Raw genomic sequence first — 22,468 nt, forward strand, 5'->3', positions numbered from 1 at the left:
CTCAAAATGTGATGTAACTCTGGAATGATTCCTTCTGGTCACATGACGTCTATTCTTCTGTCCATCCTGGAGAGGAATCCTCCTCTGTTGCTCTCCTGAAGGTTTATTCCCTTTTTTCCCTGTGAAAGTTTTTTTTCTATTTCTTGGGAGTTTTCCCTGATCCGATGTGAGGTCAAAGGTCAGGGATGTTGTGTGTGTACAGACTGTAAAGCCCGCTGAGGCAAATTTGTAATTTGTGATATTGGGCTATACAAAATAAACTGAATTGAATTGATTGAAAAGGCATTTGAAAGAGTTGATTGGTTATTTCTGGAACAAACTTTGATAGAGATGGGATTCGGCGAAGAATTTAGTCCCTGGGTCAACTTGTTCTACAGAGACCCAAGATCAAGAATCAGAGTGAATGGTCAACCATGGGCGACTATGGGTCAGTGGGTAGCAGGTCTGTCAATCAGGGGGTTGGAGGTTCAATCCCCACCATAGTCGATGTGTCCTTGAGCAAGACACTTAACCCTGAAGTGCTCCCTGTATCTGCGTCTACGGTGTATGAATGTAACAGGAGTGTAAGTCGCTTTGGATAAAAGCGTCAGCTAAATGACATGTAATGTAATGTATTGTAATGGTCACTGCTCAGAATGTTTAAAGGTGGAGAGGGGTGTTAGTCAGAGGGATTCACTGTCAGCCCTCTTTGTACTTAGTATTGAACCTCTAGCAGAAGCTATACACCAAAATATAGAAATTCGAGGAATAGTGGATGAAAGTGGAACAGACAATAAAATAGCTTTGTTTGCAGATGACATTTTGCTTTTTATAAAAACAAACTCTTCTCTCCATTCCTGCACTTGTGCAGTGTCTTTGTGACTTTTATTTAACCAGGTCAAATCAATTGAGAACCAATTCTCATTGAAAGTCTGCACAAACACGGCTCAGTATCAGGGTCTAAAATTAATGAAGACAAATCAGAGGCGATGATGATATCTGGAATCTGGCCCGCACAGTTGAATGAGGACGTTTCCTTTCACTGGATTCGGGAATTTATATTACACCTAGCTCCACACAGCTGTGTGATGCCAATTACAACAAGTTTATCAAACAAATAAAAAATGACATGACACGTTGGGAAATCCTTCCCCTCTCATTGTTTGGTAGAGCAGAGACGGTGAAAATGAACGCATTACCCAGACTCCTCTTTGTTTCAGTCTCTACCCGTGGCAGGACCAGTTTCCATCTTCAACTTGCTAAATAAACTACTCTAAACATTTATCTGGCAGAATAAAAGACCCAGGATGAGACTGAAAACACTGCTTCTACCCAAAGATGAAGGAGACCTATATATAATTATATTATTGGGCAGCACAACTAACAGCTATAGTGGCGTGGACTGGAAACATCCTGATTGACCCAGATAGAATAAAACACAGCTAAGTGTCTATCTATATCAAAATTGCCTTTTATTGATATCAAATCCAAATTTAAAACTTATGGATAAAACACACACACTGAAGATTTCCACAATAATGAGAAAAAAAACACACTTGAAGGACCCAGCTCACCCTCAAGCGAATGCCACATGGAGGCAACATAGAATTCCCTTCATCTATGTGGGAAAGTGGATTTAGACGGTGCGCTGATAGAGGTCTTGAAACTCAAATCCTTTTTTCAGCTCTCGAAGAGCAAAATACACTTCTATCAGGACTTGTAGAGGTACCTTCAAATGAGACACTATATTACAACCAGACACACAGTTAGTGAAAAGAAAACCTGATTTAATGATAGACTATTTTATTAGTACAGCAGAAAACTGTTTTCCAACTAAAAAACACGTTTCCCACATTTATAAAAGGTTTACAGCTGATAACACAAAATACATTGAACATCGAGGAAAAGTGGGAATTGGAATTAAATGTTATAATTGAAGATGCAACATGGTAAGATCTGTGAAACAAATATAATAAAGGAATCAATAAAATAAATGGAAATTAAATATCCGATATTTCAATAAACCTCTTATAATATCTTCATAAGTGAAGGATCCTTCAGCTTTCTTATGTTGGAGAATAGGTGGAAAAATAGGAGATCACACGCATATCTTTTGGGACTGTCCAGTAGTCAAAGGGTTTGGGTATTTTAAGAGAAATTGATAAAAATTGAGGTACCCTTGTGCTGGGGTCTATACCGTAAGATTTGGGGACACCGATCTGAGGTATATGTTGCGTATACTTTTAATGATTGCCAGAAAATTGATAACTCTGAACTGGAAGGATGCAAAACCACCAACCATAACTCAGTGGAGACAGAGATTATTCATACAATGGAAAAAATGACTGCAAAATTAGGGTTGAGGTAACAAAACAGAGCTGTATCCATAGAATACCGCCGCTAAACAAATGTGTAAATCCGGGTCAGTGTTTTTTAATTTTTTAATTTTGATGTCTTTAATTTTTTTTATTTTTTTTCATTTTATATTTGCTGCTTATATTATTTAATTGTATTCAATTTAACTATTCAGTCCTTCCCTCCTTTGTCATCGAACCTTCCTTGTGGAGTGTATGTGTAAAAAATATACATGTGGGAATGCTATGCAGGTGTGTATGTGGATATGATGGCTGTGTGTGTGGGTGTTTGTGTGTGTGTGGGCATTTGTTGATGTAGATGTTCATGGGCTGGACTATGGATACACATACTACTATTTTAACTGTATGCTGTTTGTTTTGTTGTGTTTATTTATTTAAATGTCAAGGATTGCTCTGTTTTGTTAAAAATGCAAAATCAAAAGTTTAAAAAAATATTTCACTGGAAATTATTTCGTTATTTTACAAAGCAATATGGCCTTTACATAAGTTCATTTGCATCGAATGACCCACGCCTTCAAATAACGAGGAAAATGGGATTCACCATCAACTTGGCTTTGGACCTTTTCTTCAGATCAAATCAGCAAAGAATGAAGATATTGGCAATTGAGGCCAAATCATTCCTGACTCTCTCTCTCTCTCTCTCCAGTCCCTTTCACACAACCTCCTTTCATATTTTGAAATTCACATGCTGTGCGACATTACTCCTAGGGGTCATTAACTCTGATGTTATGTCAGCTATACTTTCTGTGACTCGCTGTCTACTTGATGGACGTATGAAGGGCGTTGGTCAAACCAGCGTGTGTGCAACAAGATCTTAATTGGATGGACAGCTATGCTTTTGCAGCATGGTTTCAGTGGGAGTAGACTTAACTGGGCTATTAGTCTTTATTTACAACACACTGCTGCAGGAACTCTTTGGAGCATGACCCGCTGACACGATGATTAAGTCCCTTCATCTCCAACTTGCATCACACAAAGCATTCAGTTCAAGGCAATGTTAATGTGTGTGTTAACCAATGTCAAAAGTTGTACTGGTTCTTTGCACATTGCCGTGCATGTAAAGCAACATTCTTGTGTCAGTTTTTATTCCAGTGTGACTAGGTTCAACAGGTCGTTGTTTAATTGAATCTTTAACAAAAAATAAAGCTTCATTTTGGATTATGACACCAGAGAGTTTGACAAATCAGTTTACTCCAGGTCAAAAAAACTCTTTCATTTCAAACCATTTTCACCATACCAACTTGCATGTACACACACACACATGCACGCGCCTATTAAATGAGAAATGAAAGATGGCCTTTCTGTCCACACAGGATAAAGCGGTAACCTTTCATCTGGCCCATAACATGTCCTTTTTTTTTTACTGACCAAAGTCCACGTGGCCTCTGGTATCAGCTCAGTCAGAAGTGATCTCCCAAAACAACTCAATAATCCCTTCTTGTGCCTACGGTCTGTCTGACCTTCACAAAGTGACTGAGCTTTCTGTAAATTGAGTGATTTTTTTGTTTAAGTGGATAGAGGTTAGCCACATGGCCCCTTATGCACACACACACACACACACACACACACACACACCCCCAACACACACACACACACACACATATTACTACGGTTTACCCCACCTTTAGACACCTCGTGACTCCCTTGAAAACTGTAAATGCGGCTGCATTTTTCAAGGACAGTGGGTTCTACTTCTCTGCAGAGAGGGTCGTCTCCACAGCAGTGTTGCCAGGTCCGCGGTTTTCCCGCGGAATTGGGCTACTTTTGAAGTGTTGCCGCGGGTTGAATTTTTTGTCCGCTGGTTCGGGTAGACCTATTTTGCATGCAAATTATATGAATATCTTAAAATAAAAATCCATATTTTAAATGAAATAATTTATTTATACCCAAATCCTACCAAACTGACTCCAGATCAGCACGTACACACATGGACATGGACTTTAAAAGCAGTGTATATGGTTTGCCACGGGCATATTGTGAGTTCTGATATTGGGCTGGTTTTATTGGCCATTGGGCTGGTTTTTTCACACAGACCTGACAACCCTGCTCCACAGGCTAAATTGAACACATTGTAATTACAGCATGCCCTTGATATTGCACTTTTTCCAAATAGAGCTCGATGCTGACACTATTTCATGGTTGCACCTCCTTTAAAAAAGAAAAAGTCCTTCACAGAGAGACGTGTTGAGTATTTTCCCCCGACGTGATGAGCTCTGGGCACAAATGACCGCAGTATATTATTGTAACAGGGATTTTTAATGATGGTAAGGATGATGAAGATGAGCGTTATTGTGGTGGCAGCTGAAGTGGTTGGGGAATTGTTTGACATTTGACGAAATATGATTAGTCACTTTTCTGCTAAGAGTGGGACGAGGAGATCGATAGCGGGAATGAGCAGGTGATTAACGCCACATGAAGACTGGAAGCAGCGGGGAAAGAGCAAGCCCGTCTCAATCCAAAGATCATAAACATGGCTACCAGCACTTCTTAAATTCACAATGTGTCATAGAGTGAGTTTCAGAGGTGGGGCTAGCTGTTCCCTCCTGCTTCCAGTCTTTATGCTAAGCTATCTTAATTGTCTCCTGGCTAGCTTAGCTAGGCTACTCATTGCAGAAGATATCAAAGCTCTACCGATCGCAGGTGTCATAGATTGTGAACCCCCCCCTTGAGGCGAATTAAGGATTTGAAATCTTATAAATGCGATATTAGACTCAGAGTTGATTTGATTAACACTTAGATGAATTGCAATAACAAACAACTGCTTTATTCAGCAGCTCTGGCAACTGATGTTACCACTGCGCAGGCTGTTCACGGCGTCTGGAGAGCCAAAGAGAGCTTCTGAAAGTCATCTTGTCATCTTTATTTTTGGCACAGTGCTAATTATCTATCTTTAGCATCAAGAGGAGGTTGGACAACGAGTGGGAGATTAATGACAGTTTAGGATCAAATCATTCGCACTCGAAAGATGCTGCATGTGTGATAGTAGCATTTTAGGGCAGAGTGGTGACCGCTCTTTTAATCTCCTTTTATTTAACACAGGGAGGTGGGAACAGGAGGAGTTCCAGACTCAAGGGCCACAGTGACTAAACACTGATGTGTTCATGTTGAGATCCTTGGGACAATGAGGAGGCCAGCAAGAGATCTAAGGGACCTGCAGAAGTAGGTAAATATCAGAAAAGCTTGTCTGAGAGACGGTGCCAGGACATTCAGTATTTTAATACTAGAAAGAAAATCATCCTAAATCCTTGAACTGAGAGGCGTTCAATGCAATGACTTTAAAATAGTTATAGTGTATGTGGTCTTTGTCTTGTCTTCATCAGTAGGACTATGGTTACTGTGTTTTTTTATTGATGGCCAGTAGTTTTTTTTGGATCAACCAAAGAAGAGAGCATTGCAATACTCATGCCGAGAGGTTATAAAAGCAATAATTAGATATTCTGTATCAGAGAGAAATGGTCTCACCTAATCGATGACTCTAAAAGGATAAATTGAGACTACGGTGACATTTCTAATGTGGCTTCAAAGCTGTGGTCAGAATCAGAAGTTTGTTGACCTGCTTCTTGGTGTGACGGGCTAATGGCTGAAGGCGTGCAGAAAGTTGCTGACTCAGCTGCAGTGGGAAGATGTGACATCCGTACGTCTGTGTCTCCCTGCACATTAGTAAGACATTTCACACAGGAGAACACACATGTTGACACAAACCTATATCTGCAGGTTGATTAGATTGATAGGTATCACCATAGATGTGAAAAAAACCGGCTTATATGCGAGGGGAATGAGGGAAATGTAAGCCTCGATTAAATCTCTGCTCCTTCGCCACAGGGGGCCGCCTAATTGCTGCCCGAGACATACAGCAATTTCCACCCAATTTATTCTTGGCATGCTTATAGCATTCAGGACGCTCGATGCAGCATGCACACAATGCCAGGTAGGCCTGTCTATATGTCACTTAGCTGATGAGGCCATCACTGTTCAATGTGCAATCTCATTAAACCTTGTAGCTGAAGACTGACACAAGAGCCGTAAGAGCCACAGCAGCTCTTACTTTGATAATAATGAATCTGCATGGCCAATTAAAAGGCAGTTTAATGTTGTACTGCAGTGACATTCCCTCCCGGCAAGTATCTGCCCCCTCCCTCTGTGATGTGTTTGAAATGAGGAGTTGTCGTTATGTAGCCGTCCTCTCTGACTCAAAGCAACACTCTGTCTCCAAGGTGACAACACATTTATCGTAGCCATGGACACCACATCTATCACCCGGTGCGAGGCATTCGGTGACTTGCAAATCAAAGAGTCGTCACTCATGATGATGTCAAATGAGTTCGACTATGTCTTTTCACAAACCCCGCAAAAATGCACTGACAGCAACTCTTACGCTTGAAAATATAAAGTCAGAGCGCCGGTCAAAAAAAAGATGCTGACTGACGGAGAAATCAATGTGTGTCAATTGGTTGGCTCTCGGGTGCACGGCATGAGGTGAATGACAAGCATGTCCCTTGACCCGATGATATGATATTCCCACTGAGGTCATCACATTCTCTTCTCGTCCAGTAGCCGCTCTGCATTTTGCATTATTGAGCTCAGGCCCTCCAGCTGTTTGGAGAGCCATATTTCAAATAATTGAGTTGTGGAGGCAAAGAGCATTTGTGTGATGTGAGTGTATGAGAGTTTTAGTGTGTGTGTGTGTGTGTGTGTGTGTGTGTGTGTGTGTGTGGGGGTGTAGGATATGTTTTGACTGGCATGTCAAAGGTAATTGAGTCGTAGATAAGAGAGAGTGAATTCGCCAGCTTTCAGTCACTTAAAAGCTGAATCCATCAGAATGCAGCGCTCCATATACCCTTAAAAGACGATTTTGTGTGTGTGTGTGTGTGTGTGTATTGGGCTGCAGCCAGTAAAAGGGCCACAGCACTATGATTTTGTGTAATTAGCTTTTCCCCTTTTTTTTTAAGAGTGAATAAATAATGGTGTTGAACGTCGACATCATCTTAAAGTAATAGAGTCCCCCATCCTCATGTCTCCTTTAATTCAAAAAAAAAACCTTTTCTCATTTCCCAATTGAGCTATCTGAGTTCTCTGAGTGTTTTACTTAAAGAAAAGAACAAAAGAACAAAAATCTTCATGCCAAAACCTTTTATGTGGCTCCTTGTGCACAAATGTCAATATGTCAAAATACAACACACCTCTTCATCAAATCCTCCAGTCTGCCCACAATATACAGATTCACATGTTTCTGTTGAGAAAGCAATTCATCCAGCAATGGCCACATCATTGTTTACCTGTGGATAGAGAAAGGTTCCTCACCTGCATGTGCCGCAGCTATGCGGCTGATTATTGCCTGTGTCAGCATTTCTGCCTTAACGATAACTACATTACGCACAGAGTTCATTTCTGGTTACTTTATTTAGCCTTTGAAGTTTTCATAGGAGGGGGATCCTTCTGAGGTTTTGATGCTGACTTCATCGCCACAGAATAAAATAATCAAACCTCAAGGACAGAGCTGACTGGGCAACAGCTGTGCTAGTCTGCACATAATCTGTCTGCATCCTCCAAGGTCACACTGAGTGTGAGCTCGATGCTACGGCAATACCAATAGTCAACCTGGGAAGAGGGAAACACCACGCCGTAGAGTATTCAAATGTGTATCTGACGAGCCTTTTGGTCCTTATTCCCCACGTCGGGTTGCTTTTGTATCTGATGAGTTGGATGCTGTGGATCTAGTATAAGAATACATTAAATATAAGTAATTGCCAGTCAAAAAGAGTCGGTTTAAATCCTTAGTTATTAGATTTTTGTTCATTTTGTTGATCTCAGTGGCCAGATTCATGTTAGACTATCAAGATCAACCAAACATACCAACTTCCTGCCTTGGATGGAAGTCATTGATAAATCATCTTCAGTCTTGTGTATATTTGTATTCCCTAACACAGCATTTAGGATTATTCATGATAGATGCGTCCCACTGATTTTAATTTAGGGATTTTACTTATAACCTGTACAATTAGCCAACATTTAGTGAATGTGCAGATTTATATTCTTGCCAAGAGCAGCACCCAGTGGGCAAAGATTGAATAACATCCAACTTCAGATGAGACCACGGTTGATGACGCCCAGTGTTGATGTTGTACAGTAGAAGTGGTTGCTGCTCTTTCGATTATAGTATTTCAAAAAGCTGCAACGTTGTTTATAAAGAATGGCTGCTCAGCGAAAGTCTCTGGAAATAACGTAGAGACAGTTTAGACTTTTGTTTCTTACTCCTGTTGATGTGATGAGAAGCCCTGAAGGATTGAACAGGGGAGCCGATTTGCATTCTTCAAATATGTGCAGTGTAATTACATCAAGGTTAAATTATGGGAGAGGTGTTTGTGCATTTGCATAAGAAACTGTAACACTGATGCTCCAGGCTCTGAGACAGGAGCCGTAAGAACACCACACATGTGTGCCCTACAAGTTGAGACTGGACAAAGTTATTATAATTGTGCAGAAAACAACGACTGAACTATTGGATGAATTTGAGAAGCCTTGGAGATAGTCAACTAATAAAAAAGTGCTGCAAATGAGGGAGAAACCACCTACCAGTGATTGAGAGACTTGGGAGTTTATGAAAATGAGTTGCAGCTATAATGTGGCCTTTAATCCCTGAGAGATTTTTTTTTTAAATCATGTTGGTAGATTTTGAATTGCTTCAAATTAAAGCAAGAAATCGAATGTAAATACACTGTATGCAGGTTCTACAACGGAAGATTCACAGACATGCAACCAATCATAAACTCCAAATAGAGTGGATTATTGTGATAAATAGTCAGGAAATAGAACAAACAGTCTTTTAGATCCTTGTCAGGATACAAGAGTATCGTTGGAAGTGGCCTCGAAGAAGAAGAAGAAGAAGAAGAAGAAGAAGAAGAAGCATCTTCCAATCAAAAATAATTAGAAGCACCTGACACACTGTAGTAATCATGCAGCGCCAGAAGATGGCAGTAATGCAACAATGTGCATGTCAGCTGCTGTATAGCTCCAAAGAAGAAGAGCAAGTAGGAACCTTTCCTGTGCTGCGGGGACGCGCACGGAACTCGCGGAGGTGACACACTCCAGCAGTGGCACCGCTAGCAAGGGGCGGAAGTAGCCTCGCGGGTCTCCTGAGTCCTGGCTGACTCGTATCTCTCGGTGTTCCCCAGTCCGCTGTCACTGTCACTCCTCTCACCGCCCACACAGCTGCATGTCACGGCGCCGTCTCCGTGCTTCTGCTCAGCGGACCTCCTCGTGCAGCTGAGGGGCGCAGCATGAGAGCAGGGTGAGTCTGTGGCTCCCGTGCTAATCACCCTAAGAGACACAGGGGGCTGAACGGTTGCGGTCAAACGGGCTGAAGGCTCCGGCGGCGGTTGGTGGCGGTTGGTGGCGGTTGGTGACGGTTGGTAGTCCGCGCGATGACGCGATGACGCGCAGCTAAGCTAACTAGCTATCGTCATTCTGTATTTTAAGGCCAGTCACCTCGCATTAAATGCTGTGTACATCGCCGCCCCGGAACCTGTTTAGTTCAGACAGTCCAGAAATGACGTCACGGTGCCTAGTGGGGATATATTGTTCAACACTGTCACGCATTAAATGTTATTTTAACGCGTTAACTTGGTTAACCGGCTCCTCCGGTGGAGTCGCGGCTCGCTGTGACGGGCTCTTCGCCAGGCAGCAGCTCTTGTCTGGGTGGGTCGAGACATGTTTCGGTCGTGTCATATTCATCCTGTGTTCGCCGTTTGTCCCCAGCCACATGAACACGAATGCATCGTGACGTTACGCCCTTCGTGGAGCCCCACCACTGCATACTTGCTGTAGTTACACACCTGTTGGTGTCCACGGTGACCCTTTGGTGTCCACCAGCCCTCGCTGAACACACCTGGTACTCTGAAACAATGACTGCAGTCGCAGGTCCAGCCGGGCAGACAGTGATGGTTCTGACTGACTCCAGCTGCTCAGCAGCCAGTCGATAAATGGTTTGAGTGACATTAAATAGTGTCAGCAGGGCTTCCTGGTTTTCAGGGGGTGAATTACGCTGTACAACAAACCTTTGACGATTGGATATACAAATAATCAGTCGTAAAAATACCAGATGTAGATTATAATCATTCAAGATTCTTCAATGTGATCATTTGTTGTTTTAACTATGACTATTATTTTGGGCTCTGATTGGTATGTTTGAGTTTCTCCGATTTAAATAATCACAAACTAATTGATGTGCATTCCTATACACTGATGGCCAGATGTTCTGTATCTAATGTTTTTGTATGTATTGTTTGTGTCCAGTCCATTTCTTTAAAGAATCACTTGATATGTACATTAAACCGCGTTCTCTTCTCTTTCTTTGCGCTCTGTGTTTGCAGCCTGCGTGCCGTGTGACTCAGCGCTCCGTCGCCATGGAGAAGCCCTGGAGGCTGTGGGCGGGAATAGCGCGTTGTGCCCTGACTCTGGCGTCCTGGTCCTGGAGTGCTTGTCGAGTCTCCCTGTTGGCCCTCATCCTCACCTTCCACCTGTATGGGGGATTTGTTCTCCTCGCACTTATCCTCGCCTCTGTGGCAGGCATTCTCTACAAATTTCAGGATGTGCTCCTCTACTTCCCGGACCAGCCCCCCTCCTCTCGCCTTTATGTTCCCATGCCGACAGGAATCCCTCATGAGAATGTGTACATTCGCACCAAGGACGGCGTGAAGCTCAACCTCATCCTGCTTCGCTACACAGGTGGTGACGCGCCTCCCGGAGTCAACCCCGGCAGTCAAAGCAGCCCCACTTCCTCTGCTCCGCCGACCATCCTTTATTTCCATGGCAATGCGGGTAACATTGGTCACAGGGTGCCGAACGCGCTGCTTATGCTGGTCAATCTGAAAGCCAATGTGGTGCTGGTGGACTACCGTGGCTATGGAAAGAGCGAGGGTGAGCCCAGTGAGGACGGGTTGTACCTGGATGCCGAGGCCACGCTGGACTACGTCATGACCCGTCCTGATCTGGACAAGACGAAGGTGGTTCTATTCGGCCGCTCTTTGGGGGGTGCCGTGGCCGTGCGCTTGGCGTCGGTCAACCCTCACCGCGTAGCAGCCATTATTGTCGAGAACACTTTCCTCAGTATCCCCCACATGGCCGCGACGCTCTTCTCCGTCCTGCCCATGCGCCTGCTGCCCTCGTGGTGCTACAGGAATAAGTTCCTGACCTATCGACAGGTGGCGCTGTGCCGCATGTCCTCTCTGTTTGTGTCCGGCCTGTCGGACCAGCTCATCCCGCCGGTCATGATGAAACAACTGTACGAGCTGTCTCCCGCGCGGACTAAACGTCTGGCCATCTTTCCAGAGGGCACGCACAACGACACGTGGCAGTGTCAGGGCTACTTTGCTGCTTTGGAGCAGTTCATGAAAGACCTGCTGCAGAGCCACGCCCACGAGGAGAGCGCTCAGCCCTCATCGAGCGTCACCATCATCTGAGAGGAACAGCCGGGGACTGACTCCAGATTACGAGCTGGAGGAATTGACGGCTGTCGAAGGCTTGATTTTATGGACTTAATTCATTTTTTGGAAAGAATGTACTTTTTCTTTTAATGCTTTTGTCTGGGTTTCTATTTTATTTCACTCTTTCTACATTTTCCCTTTCTGCAAAATGTAATATTTGTTGACACGATTGACTCGTTCAAGGTTTTAAACGAGGGTAACAATTCCCTCAGGCCGTCTTCTCTGTTCCAGCTGTGAATGTGTATGTGTGACCTGAAACGAATGAAGCCAGAGCACACGCCCACACTGCAGGACATGTGACCACCGCAGAGACTTGCTGTGAGGGGTCTGATGGAAGGAGTTACTGAGACACGTGCTCATCGTCTAAAGACCAATGACCCGACAACATTTCAGAGCAAACTGATTGTGACTAAATACACTTCTTCTGGTCACCAAAATGAGACACTGAAGATATGTTGACCTAAGCTGTATATATCTTTGTTTATACATAATTGCACTTTCTTTTTCTGATTTAGCCGAGTAGGCTAACGTCTTCTGAGCGGTCCTTTGAGGGGCATTCAGATGTTTGTTTTCTCTCAAACTGGTGAGGATCATCATCGCAGCAGCTTGGCATGACGTTGTAGTGATGACTATTTATATATATATATATTGATAAGCTACAAGATATTCTCCCTGTTTCTGGGTCCCGTTAAAATACATCGAGCCCATTTTCTACTGTTGACGACTCGAGTTGCTCCCGATGCCTTTGGGTCCTGTCGGCGCGTTTCCTGTGTGGTGGTGTTAATAAACGGTGGGTGCAGATCTATTCAAGTCTATCGTAGTGCAACAGCACATGCCCATGTGTACACCGACATGTTACTGTCCGCTGTAACTATCCTCACTGAGGGTGAAGATAGGTTTATAATGTCAAATGCAAAAGTAAAAACCAGTCGAGCGGAGAATAAAATGAGGCTTCAACAGTCTCAGAGGAATCTAGGAGGTCATTTTCAAAGTAAAGTCTGGAGTAGGAAATGCTCATCGCCCTAGATCACAACAGTCTGGTTAATAATATAAAACATATTGTAGAGGAAAGGAACATTTAATCTCACTGACTTATCTGTGCCCTGTCTCTGACACTCTTATATGACCTGCATTGGATTTATTGATGTCCAGTAGAGACTTTAAACAGGGTTAAAACATTCTGTGAATTTTAAAAGTTGAAACTCCTCGTGAGATTTAGCAGGAACTTGAATCATCTGGGATTTCATTTACCATGTCATAGGTGCAAAACCTTTTACCACATCATATATGCAGATGTAATCCATCAATAAGAAACATTGGTATTCTGATAAAAGAACTGTACATATGACCTTTAACCAAAACATGCCATAAGACCCAGCAGGACACACTGAGCCTTTGCCTCCACAGGCGGAACGATGATAGCGACCAATTACTATCAGTATATATATATAGATATATATGTGAGTATTGTATTCAGATAGTCTTGAAACAAAAATGAACATATTCTTTAGAGACTTGAGAAATAATGTGAGTATGTTTGATCAAATGTAATTGTTTATTTGCTGTTGTCGGCATCATGATCCTTTATTGGAAGGTGTTCTGTTCTCGTCTCCCCCCTGAGATGATTTGGCAAACGGGCCGTTAACGAGCCGGTTAACGGTTCCTCGTGTCTTCCAGGGAGGAGAGGGGCGCCTGAAGCCGTGTGTCCTCTGCTGTCCTCCTGCAACTCGCCGCACTGCAGTGGCGTTCACGTCTGATCGTGTTTCTAAAACGTGAGCTAGACTATATCCAAAAACCAGTCAAACACTTAATTCGTCTCAAATTAAAACACGGTCAAAAGGCTCCTGTGAATGTAAACGGTGTTAAATGAACGTGTGCTTTACAAGAAGCAAGGTATCGGTGGTCTTCTCTTTGCTGTGTGACCTTTGCCTCCTGTGGGACAGAACAATGTCACACATTTGTGTTTTCATCAAATCCATAAACTGAGTTAGATTCGTCCCACCTTATGTGCGAGCACAAGGTGAGATCTGAATGCAGCCCCACCAGGACGCGCTCCTGAAGCTCCGCCCACACTGCTGTTGCTCTGCATTCAAGAACAAACCCATCATTCACTTGATTCATGTTCTGGTGGCTGGCCTCAAGTTTAATGAATGAAACCTAGAATCTGGTGTTTTTGTCCTCGCCACATGTGATGGAATCCAACTGAATGTCTTTTCTTTTTTCTTTTTTTTATAAAGAAAATCATTTGCCAGGTATTTTGCAAATGCACTGTAGGACATATTATATATGTCCATATGATTGTTGATAGAGTCAAATGAATGCCGTTGAATGTGTTGGCATACTTTTGAATTCGCCTTTGCAAGCTGGCATGTGATCATGTGGAGTCCGCATGGTGGACAGTGTTGACAATATGTGTGTACGCCTGCCACGACGCACACACACCGGGACGCGTGGAGCTCGTCTTTATCTTCAGTTTGAGGGATCTTTCCATTTCACTCATGTTTTTTTTTTTTTCTATTTCAAAACTGTGTCGACTTCTTTTGTAAGCACACATTTTCACTTTCTACTTTATGTACTGTAACATGCAATACATTGATACATTAAAATTGCTTCTCCGGCTAGATTGCTGTTGTTGTCCAGAAGCTTTTTGTTAATTTATTGTCACAGTTCTAAACTCATTTAACTTCTGTTTTTATTCTGGGAATCACAGTTATTTTAGTTTTACCGTTTTATGCTGCCGTTCAAAGTTGAAGTCTTTTTTGTACTTTCTTCTTTCTGTGCGTCTTGGCTCTCACTGTCAAATTATAATGTGACAGTGTCATTCATGATGGTGGAGGGAGGCTGTCCTGGCCGGTCCTCCTGACTTCACCTCCTCCTCTCCTTCGGCCGTGTCCCCGTACCAACTGGTGGCCCTCGGGGCCGAGGTGGAGGGCCTCACATCCGAGGTCGGGAGCAGGAGAGAAGAGGGACGAGAGGCTCGGCATGCAGGCCAGGTTAGAGAGTCCATGAGGACTTCTTCCTCTGCCTGGATTTTTAAAGGCCAGCATTTTTCCAGCATGTATTATATTGTTAAAATTTTTATAATTTAACCCTTTGTTGTGTCTTTTCAGACTGAGAATATCAGGAGGAGAAGCAGCCGAGAGGCCGTGCACCAATCTGGCTTTCAACACGCTTTCCCTCCGATAAGAAGGAAAAGGTTGGTCTTTGGATCAGAGGCATCAGGTAAGAGCGTTCACTATATCTATAACTATATTGCATGATGTTTGTTTTTTATACAAATCCAGCGGTCTACTTGGGAAAACGTGATAGAGTGTGACCGGTTTCATTTCCAGTGTTTACGGGGGTGATTGAGTTCTTCAATCCATTCCTTGTTGTTGTGATACCTCGTGTGCCGGATCCCATTTGTTTATTCATATAGTTCAAATGGGCTTCGTAATATGATACCGGTGATTCAGAAATGAAGTCGTCCACTTTAAAAACAGACTCAGCCACGTGTGGATGACACGTCGACTCTGCCGATAACCACTTAAAAGCTGAAAGGTCTGATGTGGGGAGACACTGCAGAGCCTCAGCTCGAGCTCTTTAACAATCCCTGAGGTGTGTACAGGAGTCCAATATTTACCGTGTGCTGCTGCCAAGTGCTGACTGGAATGTGGCCCGGGAAGAAGAGAGACGGCCTCGGGGAAAGCAATGCGCGGGTTGTAAGGAAACCTCTGACCAGTGTGAACACGTCGAAAATCAATTTATGTTTTCTCTGTGTCAGAGCCTTGCCTGCAGTTGTTGGCAAACAATAGCAGGAGAACCTTCCAGAAAGGTAGTGCGTGCCTGGGCTACAACCGTTATACAATTTACAATATATATTTTAATAGTTTTTTTTACAAAATGTACCCATTTCAGTAAAAATGTATAATATGAGCATAAATGCCGAAATGCAGACTCCAGGCACTGATTTTAGTTATTTGAGTGTTGCATTCGGTGTTGCACTCGGTGCTTGTTTTCTGATGTCTTGCTATTTATTTCTCTCTGTAACAGAATATAACTCTGGCAGGCCGGGCTGAGGGGAGGCTCGGCCCTGGAGGCGGACGGAGGCAGCATGCTGGTCCTGGAGGAGGGCTTCTACTTCGTGTACAGCCAGCTAGATCCGAGTCGGGTGTCATGTCACAGTTCTTCCACCGGGTGGCGCCGTTCGTCTGTTTGGGAAGTGTGTTGACACTGCAGAAAAAAGAAGAAAAAAACCCCTCTATGCGTCGATGTAAGCATGCAGTTGATTAACAGACCTTGAAGAAAGGTCAGATGAAGAAGAGGACATGTTAATGCCGCATGCATAATGGATAAGGTAGCACATGATATCCCACCCACCTTCTTCGATATAGATTGAGCTGCAGTTGTGTTGTATTTGCTCAGGTCGACTACACGGACAGCACCTTCGCTATGGCGGTCACCTGATCCGCAGGAAGAGGAATGTGGTGGGAGACGAGCCCGGTATGTGGTCTCGTTCCGCTGCATCCAGAACATGAACCCCGTCCACCCGTACAACACCTGCTACACGGGAGGCGAGTCCCAGTAATTGTTTATAACAGCTGTTGTGAAAGGTCAGGCTCGGTGTGTGTGTGTGTGAGAGCTATTTGTGGCAAGAAAAAATGTCAGTTTATACATCTGAAGCGTATACGTTTGAACTTTGACCTACGTAGGCGTCGTGAAGCTGGAGGTCGGGGCCCGCTTGGAGCCGCTGACCCCACGCTCCCCAGCCGACGTGTCCCTGTACGGAGACACCACCTACCCGGGCGCCGTCAAGCCGGCTTGAAAACGTGTCGCCTCGTTTGGGACTCCGCGGTGGCGGGAAAAGAGGGTGTCATAACGGGAGCGGCATAGCACGGTGGCGCGGCGACCTCTCTGGCCGGCGTCATGATGTGACGTGGGGGGGGGGGGGTTGTAGTTCCTTTGTTGGCCACTAGAGGAGGGAGAGAACATCGTGCCAGGCAGCAGAGAGGAATAAGGTGGAGCAGGAACTGGTACTCACGGTAAAAGTGACTATTTTTAGAGTGAGGCAAACACGTTCAGGCAGATGATGTTCAGAGGAGCGCCCGCTCTATGAGGGCCTACAGACCTGTGCTTTTAGGGGCGTCCACAGATCCTCCAGAGAAATTGTTCTCCCAAATTTCAAGCATTTTTGACCTTTTTTAGGAGTTGTGGATTTTATAAAGAATGACCAGTAGGGGCGAAACTGAGCGTTTTCTCTCCTTTTAAACGCCTATAACAGGGCGATTCTGGGGGCCACGGAGACATTGAATACATGGTTGGAACCGGGTGGATAATGACTATCATCCGGAAAGAGACCGATACTCTGGCATGTTTAATTCGAAATGACCCTGAGGAGCCCGGAGGAAATAGAGATAATTATGTCCTCAAAGGATGATTATGTATGTGAAGCTAGTGGGAGAGAGCGAGAGAGGGAGGGGTCACAGCTGGGATTCAGACACATGCTGACCAATGGATCTCCACGACCTCATACTCATTTTACCGACTAAGCTTTCTGTGAAAATAACATGTAATATGTGGTGATAGAATTACCGTCCATCATATTTAGAGGACATTCATTGGACAGTATAGGACTGGGATATAATGTGTTATTATTTTTTGAATGGATTTTCAGTGCCATCATATTCAGGGAGTCGCATCAAGTTATTGTTTTATGAAGTTCTGTTGGTCAAATTAATGAAACGGGGCAAATGGTTATTAAAAACTGAACGACAAAATCAATTTCTATAGGAGTAGTTTTGACTAATGAGAAGCAGAAGAGTGGAACACAGTGGAGATAATGGGCCAATATAAATACTGTGGTAGTCATCACCGAACCTTCGGATCCATTACGTCTTACATACGCACAAATTAATGACAGGAAATAAAGTTTGATCCATATTTCTGGTTATCCGTTGCCAGGGAACTGAAATAACTAACACACTGTACATTGTTTGATACACAGGGTTGTTTGGTGGCACCTCGCCCACGCAGCCTTTGCCCAGGGTCAGTTAGCTCCACCTCCACACACTTTTGTGTGGGAATTCTGTCACTCTTATTATTCTTTGTTGGCCTGGAAGCAAACACACATTTTCTGATATTTAGGCACGTGTGAAAAAAAATTCTTCATCTGGAGCTTGACACCCCCGAGAAGTTTGGGACAATAAAGAGTTAAAGGGACATCCTCCCCATCACAATACTGTTATTATTGAAATGTAATCATTCTCAGATAATGCTAGTTTTATTTGCTTATTTGCCAAACTGCTGACTACAATTAATATTCAGATGCTAAATTATTGAATTAATAATAATTTGGTCATAGACCTCCATTTAAAATTGAGGTAATACTGACATAATTGAACATGTATTTGCTCTTGTTAAGGTTCAGGCCTCAACCTGTTGATCCAAAAGATGATCCAAATGAAATGACCCCATTCAAATTAACTTTTTAAAAATATGTTATTTCACTCAGTGAAAGAGAAACATCACAACATGACGCTCCATATGCCGAGAGAGGTTTGCATTTGTTTGTTTTTAACCAGATATGTTCTAACTTGTTAATTTGGAAGAGATTGATGTATAGCTTACCACCACCGGTATGACTGTGTGTGTATGACTACTGGACTCTGGACTGTAAAGCGACTTCGGGTGTCTTGAGAAGCGCTTTATAAAATAAATGAAATAAAAAATGATGATAGTTCTGCCTTGGGGTTCTCACTTAACTCTGTGTCAAAAACACACACACACACACATACAGGCCATCGGGGCAAAGAGTTAGACAATGCCCAGTGGGTGGTCACTTCTTCACTCTGCATTTTGCCCTTGGAGTCATGGCTCCATTCGACCAAAAGAGGGGGGGGGGGGAGAAGAAAGTCTAAAATAGAAGGCTGAGAAAGAAAAGGTTTCGAGTGGAGCTAATGGAGGGCAGTAGCCATTAGTGGAAGAGAAGAGAGGCTGTGAGGCTACAGAGAGAGAGAGACGGCCATGGAAGTCAGAGACGCTCTTCGATGATCTAGTGAACAGAGCAGGCGGCTGTACACACACAGGTCGAGGAGGAGGAGGAGGAGGGGTCGGCGAGTAGAAGAGAAGAGGGGTGCGCGGACCCCTCCTATAAAAGTGTCAAGCGTGATGCTCCCCCTCCTTCTGGGCCAGAAATGTCTTTTGTGTGGTGCCATGGAGACGGCTGGTGTGTTGGCGGAAGCTGATGTCATCGTGGGACTCGCCTCTCAAAAGAGAAACCAGTTTCTGGCTGGAGAATCAGGAAATGAGACCTGCTGTGTACACATGCTGGCACTGTGTGTAGTTCACACACTTGATGTGAGTGTACACAGGAGTACACACATGATGTGAGTACTTATAGAAGTACACACTTGATGTGAGTGTACACAGGAGTACACACATGATGTGAGTACATAGGAGTACACACATGATGTGAGTGTATATAGTAATACACACACACACATCAGTATTTTTCTGCTTGATTGTAGGAGATAAGGATAGATTCCTCTGTCCAGGGGCGTTTGTAGGGTTCAAAGAAGGGTGGGGGGGGCTTAGCCCCCAGGGGGAGTGGGATGCCTGGTTATGTTTTGGGGGCCCCGGATATCCGTTAGAGACCGAATTTTAGCATTATCGTGATATTTTATGCTCATTTGGACACTATCACTGAGATAAAGATGAACTAGGTCAGGGTCAAATATACCATTTAATGGGAAAACAATATTATAATAATATATATTTATGCAAGGAATAGAAGCCCCCCCTAAAATGAACGACGGCCCTGCCTCTGTCCCTTAGAGCCTGTCTCCATCCGTCTCCCATTTTTCAGGCAGGTCATCATTTGCATTAAATGAGGACCGTAGCGTCTCCGTGTCCACATCCCCGAAAATCATGACTGGCCCAGCAGAATGAGGAGTGGTGTATATGTGTGACGGAGCTGGTTTAGTTCCCTCTCCCCTGACTTAAACTCTTTTGGAATATAAAGTGATCTATAATTCATAAAGTTCTGCCTCCGCCTGGAATCGAGCCTTGATGAAATGCCAGGCGGGCAATCTGCATGTGCAAGAACAGTCGTCTGCATTCAAGTAGATCTTGATTAATCTTTCCTTTATTCGTAGGCCTTGTTCTCAAGGACAAAATGAGTTGTCATGAGTTGTTTTGTATCGTGTCTCACACCTTGTGTATTGGCTCCTTAGATTTGAGAGAATTGAGCCTGGAAAGTCCTGGAATGTGATGTTTAGGAAGGTGTGGGAGCCCAGTACAGGCCCAGTATACTGAAGCACAGCGGTGCTTAAATGATTGAAGATCATAGTATTGATAAGCCCCGATGCCTCTAGTGCTTTTTAGTAGTACTGTGTTATTTATTATCACGCTGCAGCGCCGATCTGCTCTGCAACTCCTAAAAACACACACACATGGACAGAAAAACGGGAACGCCCGAAGCACGAGCGGCTACGAGCCGCCGAGGTGAAGTAAACCAGGCGGAGTGAAGGATACCCCAAGCTGACGGCAACGATACGCTTGTTGCTGTACTTACAATGAAATATTGGGCAATATCAGCCAATATATCAGAGAGCATGTCAAACAAAAGTGGAACCTGATTCTGTCGGCCACCACCCGATGTACACACAGGCTCCTCGTCAGGCGAATGAGGAAGTGGCATCCCAGGCCGCCCCGCTCTTTACACCATATTTTGCAGGTTTAGATGGTGTCGACTTGAAGAGGCATTGGCCCGAACGTGAGATCAGATGCTCATCAGCGGTGACATCAGGCCCAGGGTCGTCTCGGTTTGTCACGTGAAGGTTTTCCAGGGATATTGTTGCATGGGAAAAGTTCTCTGCCCGTTTCTGCATCCCAAAGGAATGCTGTGGATTCATTCCCCCGTTGGACCTGAACACTCCAGCAAGGATAATAACCCCAAAGTAGGCATATAAATGGATTTGGTCCATTTTCCTTCCACCTCTTTTCAAGAACACGCCTTTCTTCGTGCGATTCAGAATCATTTTCTGGATGGAATCGCGGATGAAAAGCTCAAAAGAAAACTTGATGTCCTGCACAGGAACTGCCATCTGTCTGGGCCCGGGTGGCAACACATTGGCAGCCGCGTGGGGCGGCTCATTTGTTGATCAAGAAGACCCTTGAAAATTATAACTTGTGGGGCAGAATGTCTTAAAAATCGCGGGACATCTGTGGAATGTGTTAACAACCAGTGTAGAGTTTTGAAAAAACTGTTCTTTTGCTTTGAGAGCATCAAATCTGTAAGATTTAGCTTTGAAATTATATTTGTTGCCCAGTTGCCATAATTAGTTGAAAGTTGGGGAAATAAGCCGAGCTAACTTAATTTTTTTCTTTATTTTTTTTCAGTACTCTAAATTAGGTTTCTGAGATGAAAAATATGGCACCGCAGTACCAGAATCTTGCTCTGATTGGTTGTGGTGGAACCTGATTGGTTCTGTTGGAATCTGATTGATTGTGGTGGAATCTGATTGGTTCTGGTGGAATCTGATTGGTTGTGTTAGAATCTGATTGGTTCTGGTGGAATCTGATTGGTTGTGGTGTAATCTGATTGGTTCTGGTGGCAGCTTGACTGACTCTCGAGCTACAATAAGAAGCATGCTCATGCTCGACACATCTGCTCTGCTTTGTTGTGCTCGTGTTTTCACTTCGAGACCTTTCCTGGAGGGTTGGCTCTCTGCTGCCCCGGACACAAACACAGCATGCAGCCACACCACAGTGTGTGGATGAAGTCCTGTGTCACTCATCCCCACCAGCTGCTCATGGGCTTCTGGTCAGTCGTTGTAATTAGAGATTTAAACTCCCTCACTTTATCCCACCCAAACACACACACTCATTAACTGACATCTTTCTCTCACTGACTCATGCTCTTTCCCCCCACCCTTTAAAAAAAAAAATCCCCCCCATATTTACCCAAACTGGCACACTCCCTCTCTCTCTCTCTCTCTCTCCCCCCTTTTCTCTGATGGGATGTCAGTGGAGGATTTTAGCCTTTGGTGTTGAGGGAGCTGGGAGTGGATTTCTCTCTCTCTCTCTCTCTCGCTGAGTGTTTAAGATCTTTGCAGCTGAGCTCAGATTGTCTCTGGATGTTATTTCTTGGCAGGAAAGAAAGCAAATCAAGAACTACGGGGTGAGTGTTGCAGTGAGGTACGGTGCCACTTGTCTCCTGTCTGACGCCGGGTGTCGTTTGGCTGTGTGTGAATGTGTGTTTGAAGTTTCTCTGTTTATCATTCACACACAGCCCCAACGGCACAATGTTTAGCCATTGGCAGTACGTTTGCATTTGTTATTTTTTTGAATGCTTCATTCTTCACGTGTTTCCGTAACTGAACAACCATCTCAAGAGTGAAACGTCTGCATCGTTTCCCAATGGAAAGGCCTTGTCTTCTTCTTTAATGCCCACCGTCTGTCTGTAGAATGGCCTTTTTTGTGTTTCTTTCTCCACTTTCCCCCCCCCTTGCGTGCTGTTGTTTGCCCTGAGATGTTGTATGTGTGCTGGCTGGCAGCACAGAAAAAGGAAAAAGCAGGTTCGTTGGCTCGATCGCTGCAGACACTGCACACGCACTCCTCCAAAAAAGCCTCTGGGGGTAATGGATGTCGGTT

General features: G+C 44.1%; 2 protein-coding genes across 2 annotated transcripts; both read left to right on the forward strand.

The window, feature by feature from the left end:
* Nucleotides 1–9,445: 9,445 nt before the first annotated feature.
* On the forward strand, nucleotides 9,446–14,464 carry abhd13 (abhydrolase domain containing 13). The gene is made up of 2 exons (XM_056428966.1): nucleotides 9,446–9,642; nucleotides 10,724–14,464. The coding sequence occupies exon 2, from the start codon at nucleotides 10,757–10,759 to the stop codon at nucleotides 11,810–11,812; it is 1,056 nt and encodes a 351-aa protein (XP_056284941.1). The 5' UTR covers nucleotides 9,446–9,642; nucleotides 10,724–10,756; the 3' UTR covers nucleotides 11,813–14,464.
* Nucleotides 14,465–14,664: 200 nt separating this feature from the next.
* Nucleotides 14,665–16,676, forward strand: tnfsf13b (TNF superfamily member 13b; the record flags this gene model as incomplete). Its single annotated transcript, XM_056427003.1, is given in 9 exon segments — nucleotides 14,665–14,829; nucleotides 14,947–15,066; nucleotides 15,602–15,650; nucleotides 15,869–15,874; nucleotides 15,877–15,986; nucleotides 16,241–16,270; nucleotides 16,273–16,315; nucleotides 16,318–16,389; nucleotides 16,528–16,676. Coding segments are annotated over 9 exon segments (708 nt in total), but the record flags the coding sequence as incomplete, so codon positions are not given.
* Nucleotides 16,677–22,468: the final 5,792 nt, after the last annotated feature.

Source organism: Pseudoliparis swirei, chromosome 2, assembly GCF_029220125.1.
Source record: "Pseudoliparis swirei isolate HS2019 ecotype Mariana Trench chromosome 2, NWPU_hadal_v1, whole genome shotgun sequence".
Lineage (NCBI taxonomy): Eukaryota > Metazoa > Chordata > Actinopteri > Perciformes > Liparidae > Pseudoliparis > Pseudoliparis swirei.

Excerpts from the sequence above, each read along its gene's own strand:
- abhd13 (XM_056428966.1), top strand. The coding sequence starts at position 10,757 with ATGGAGAAGCCCTGGAGGCTGTGGGCGGGAATAGCGCGTTGTGCCCTG.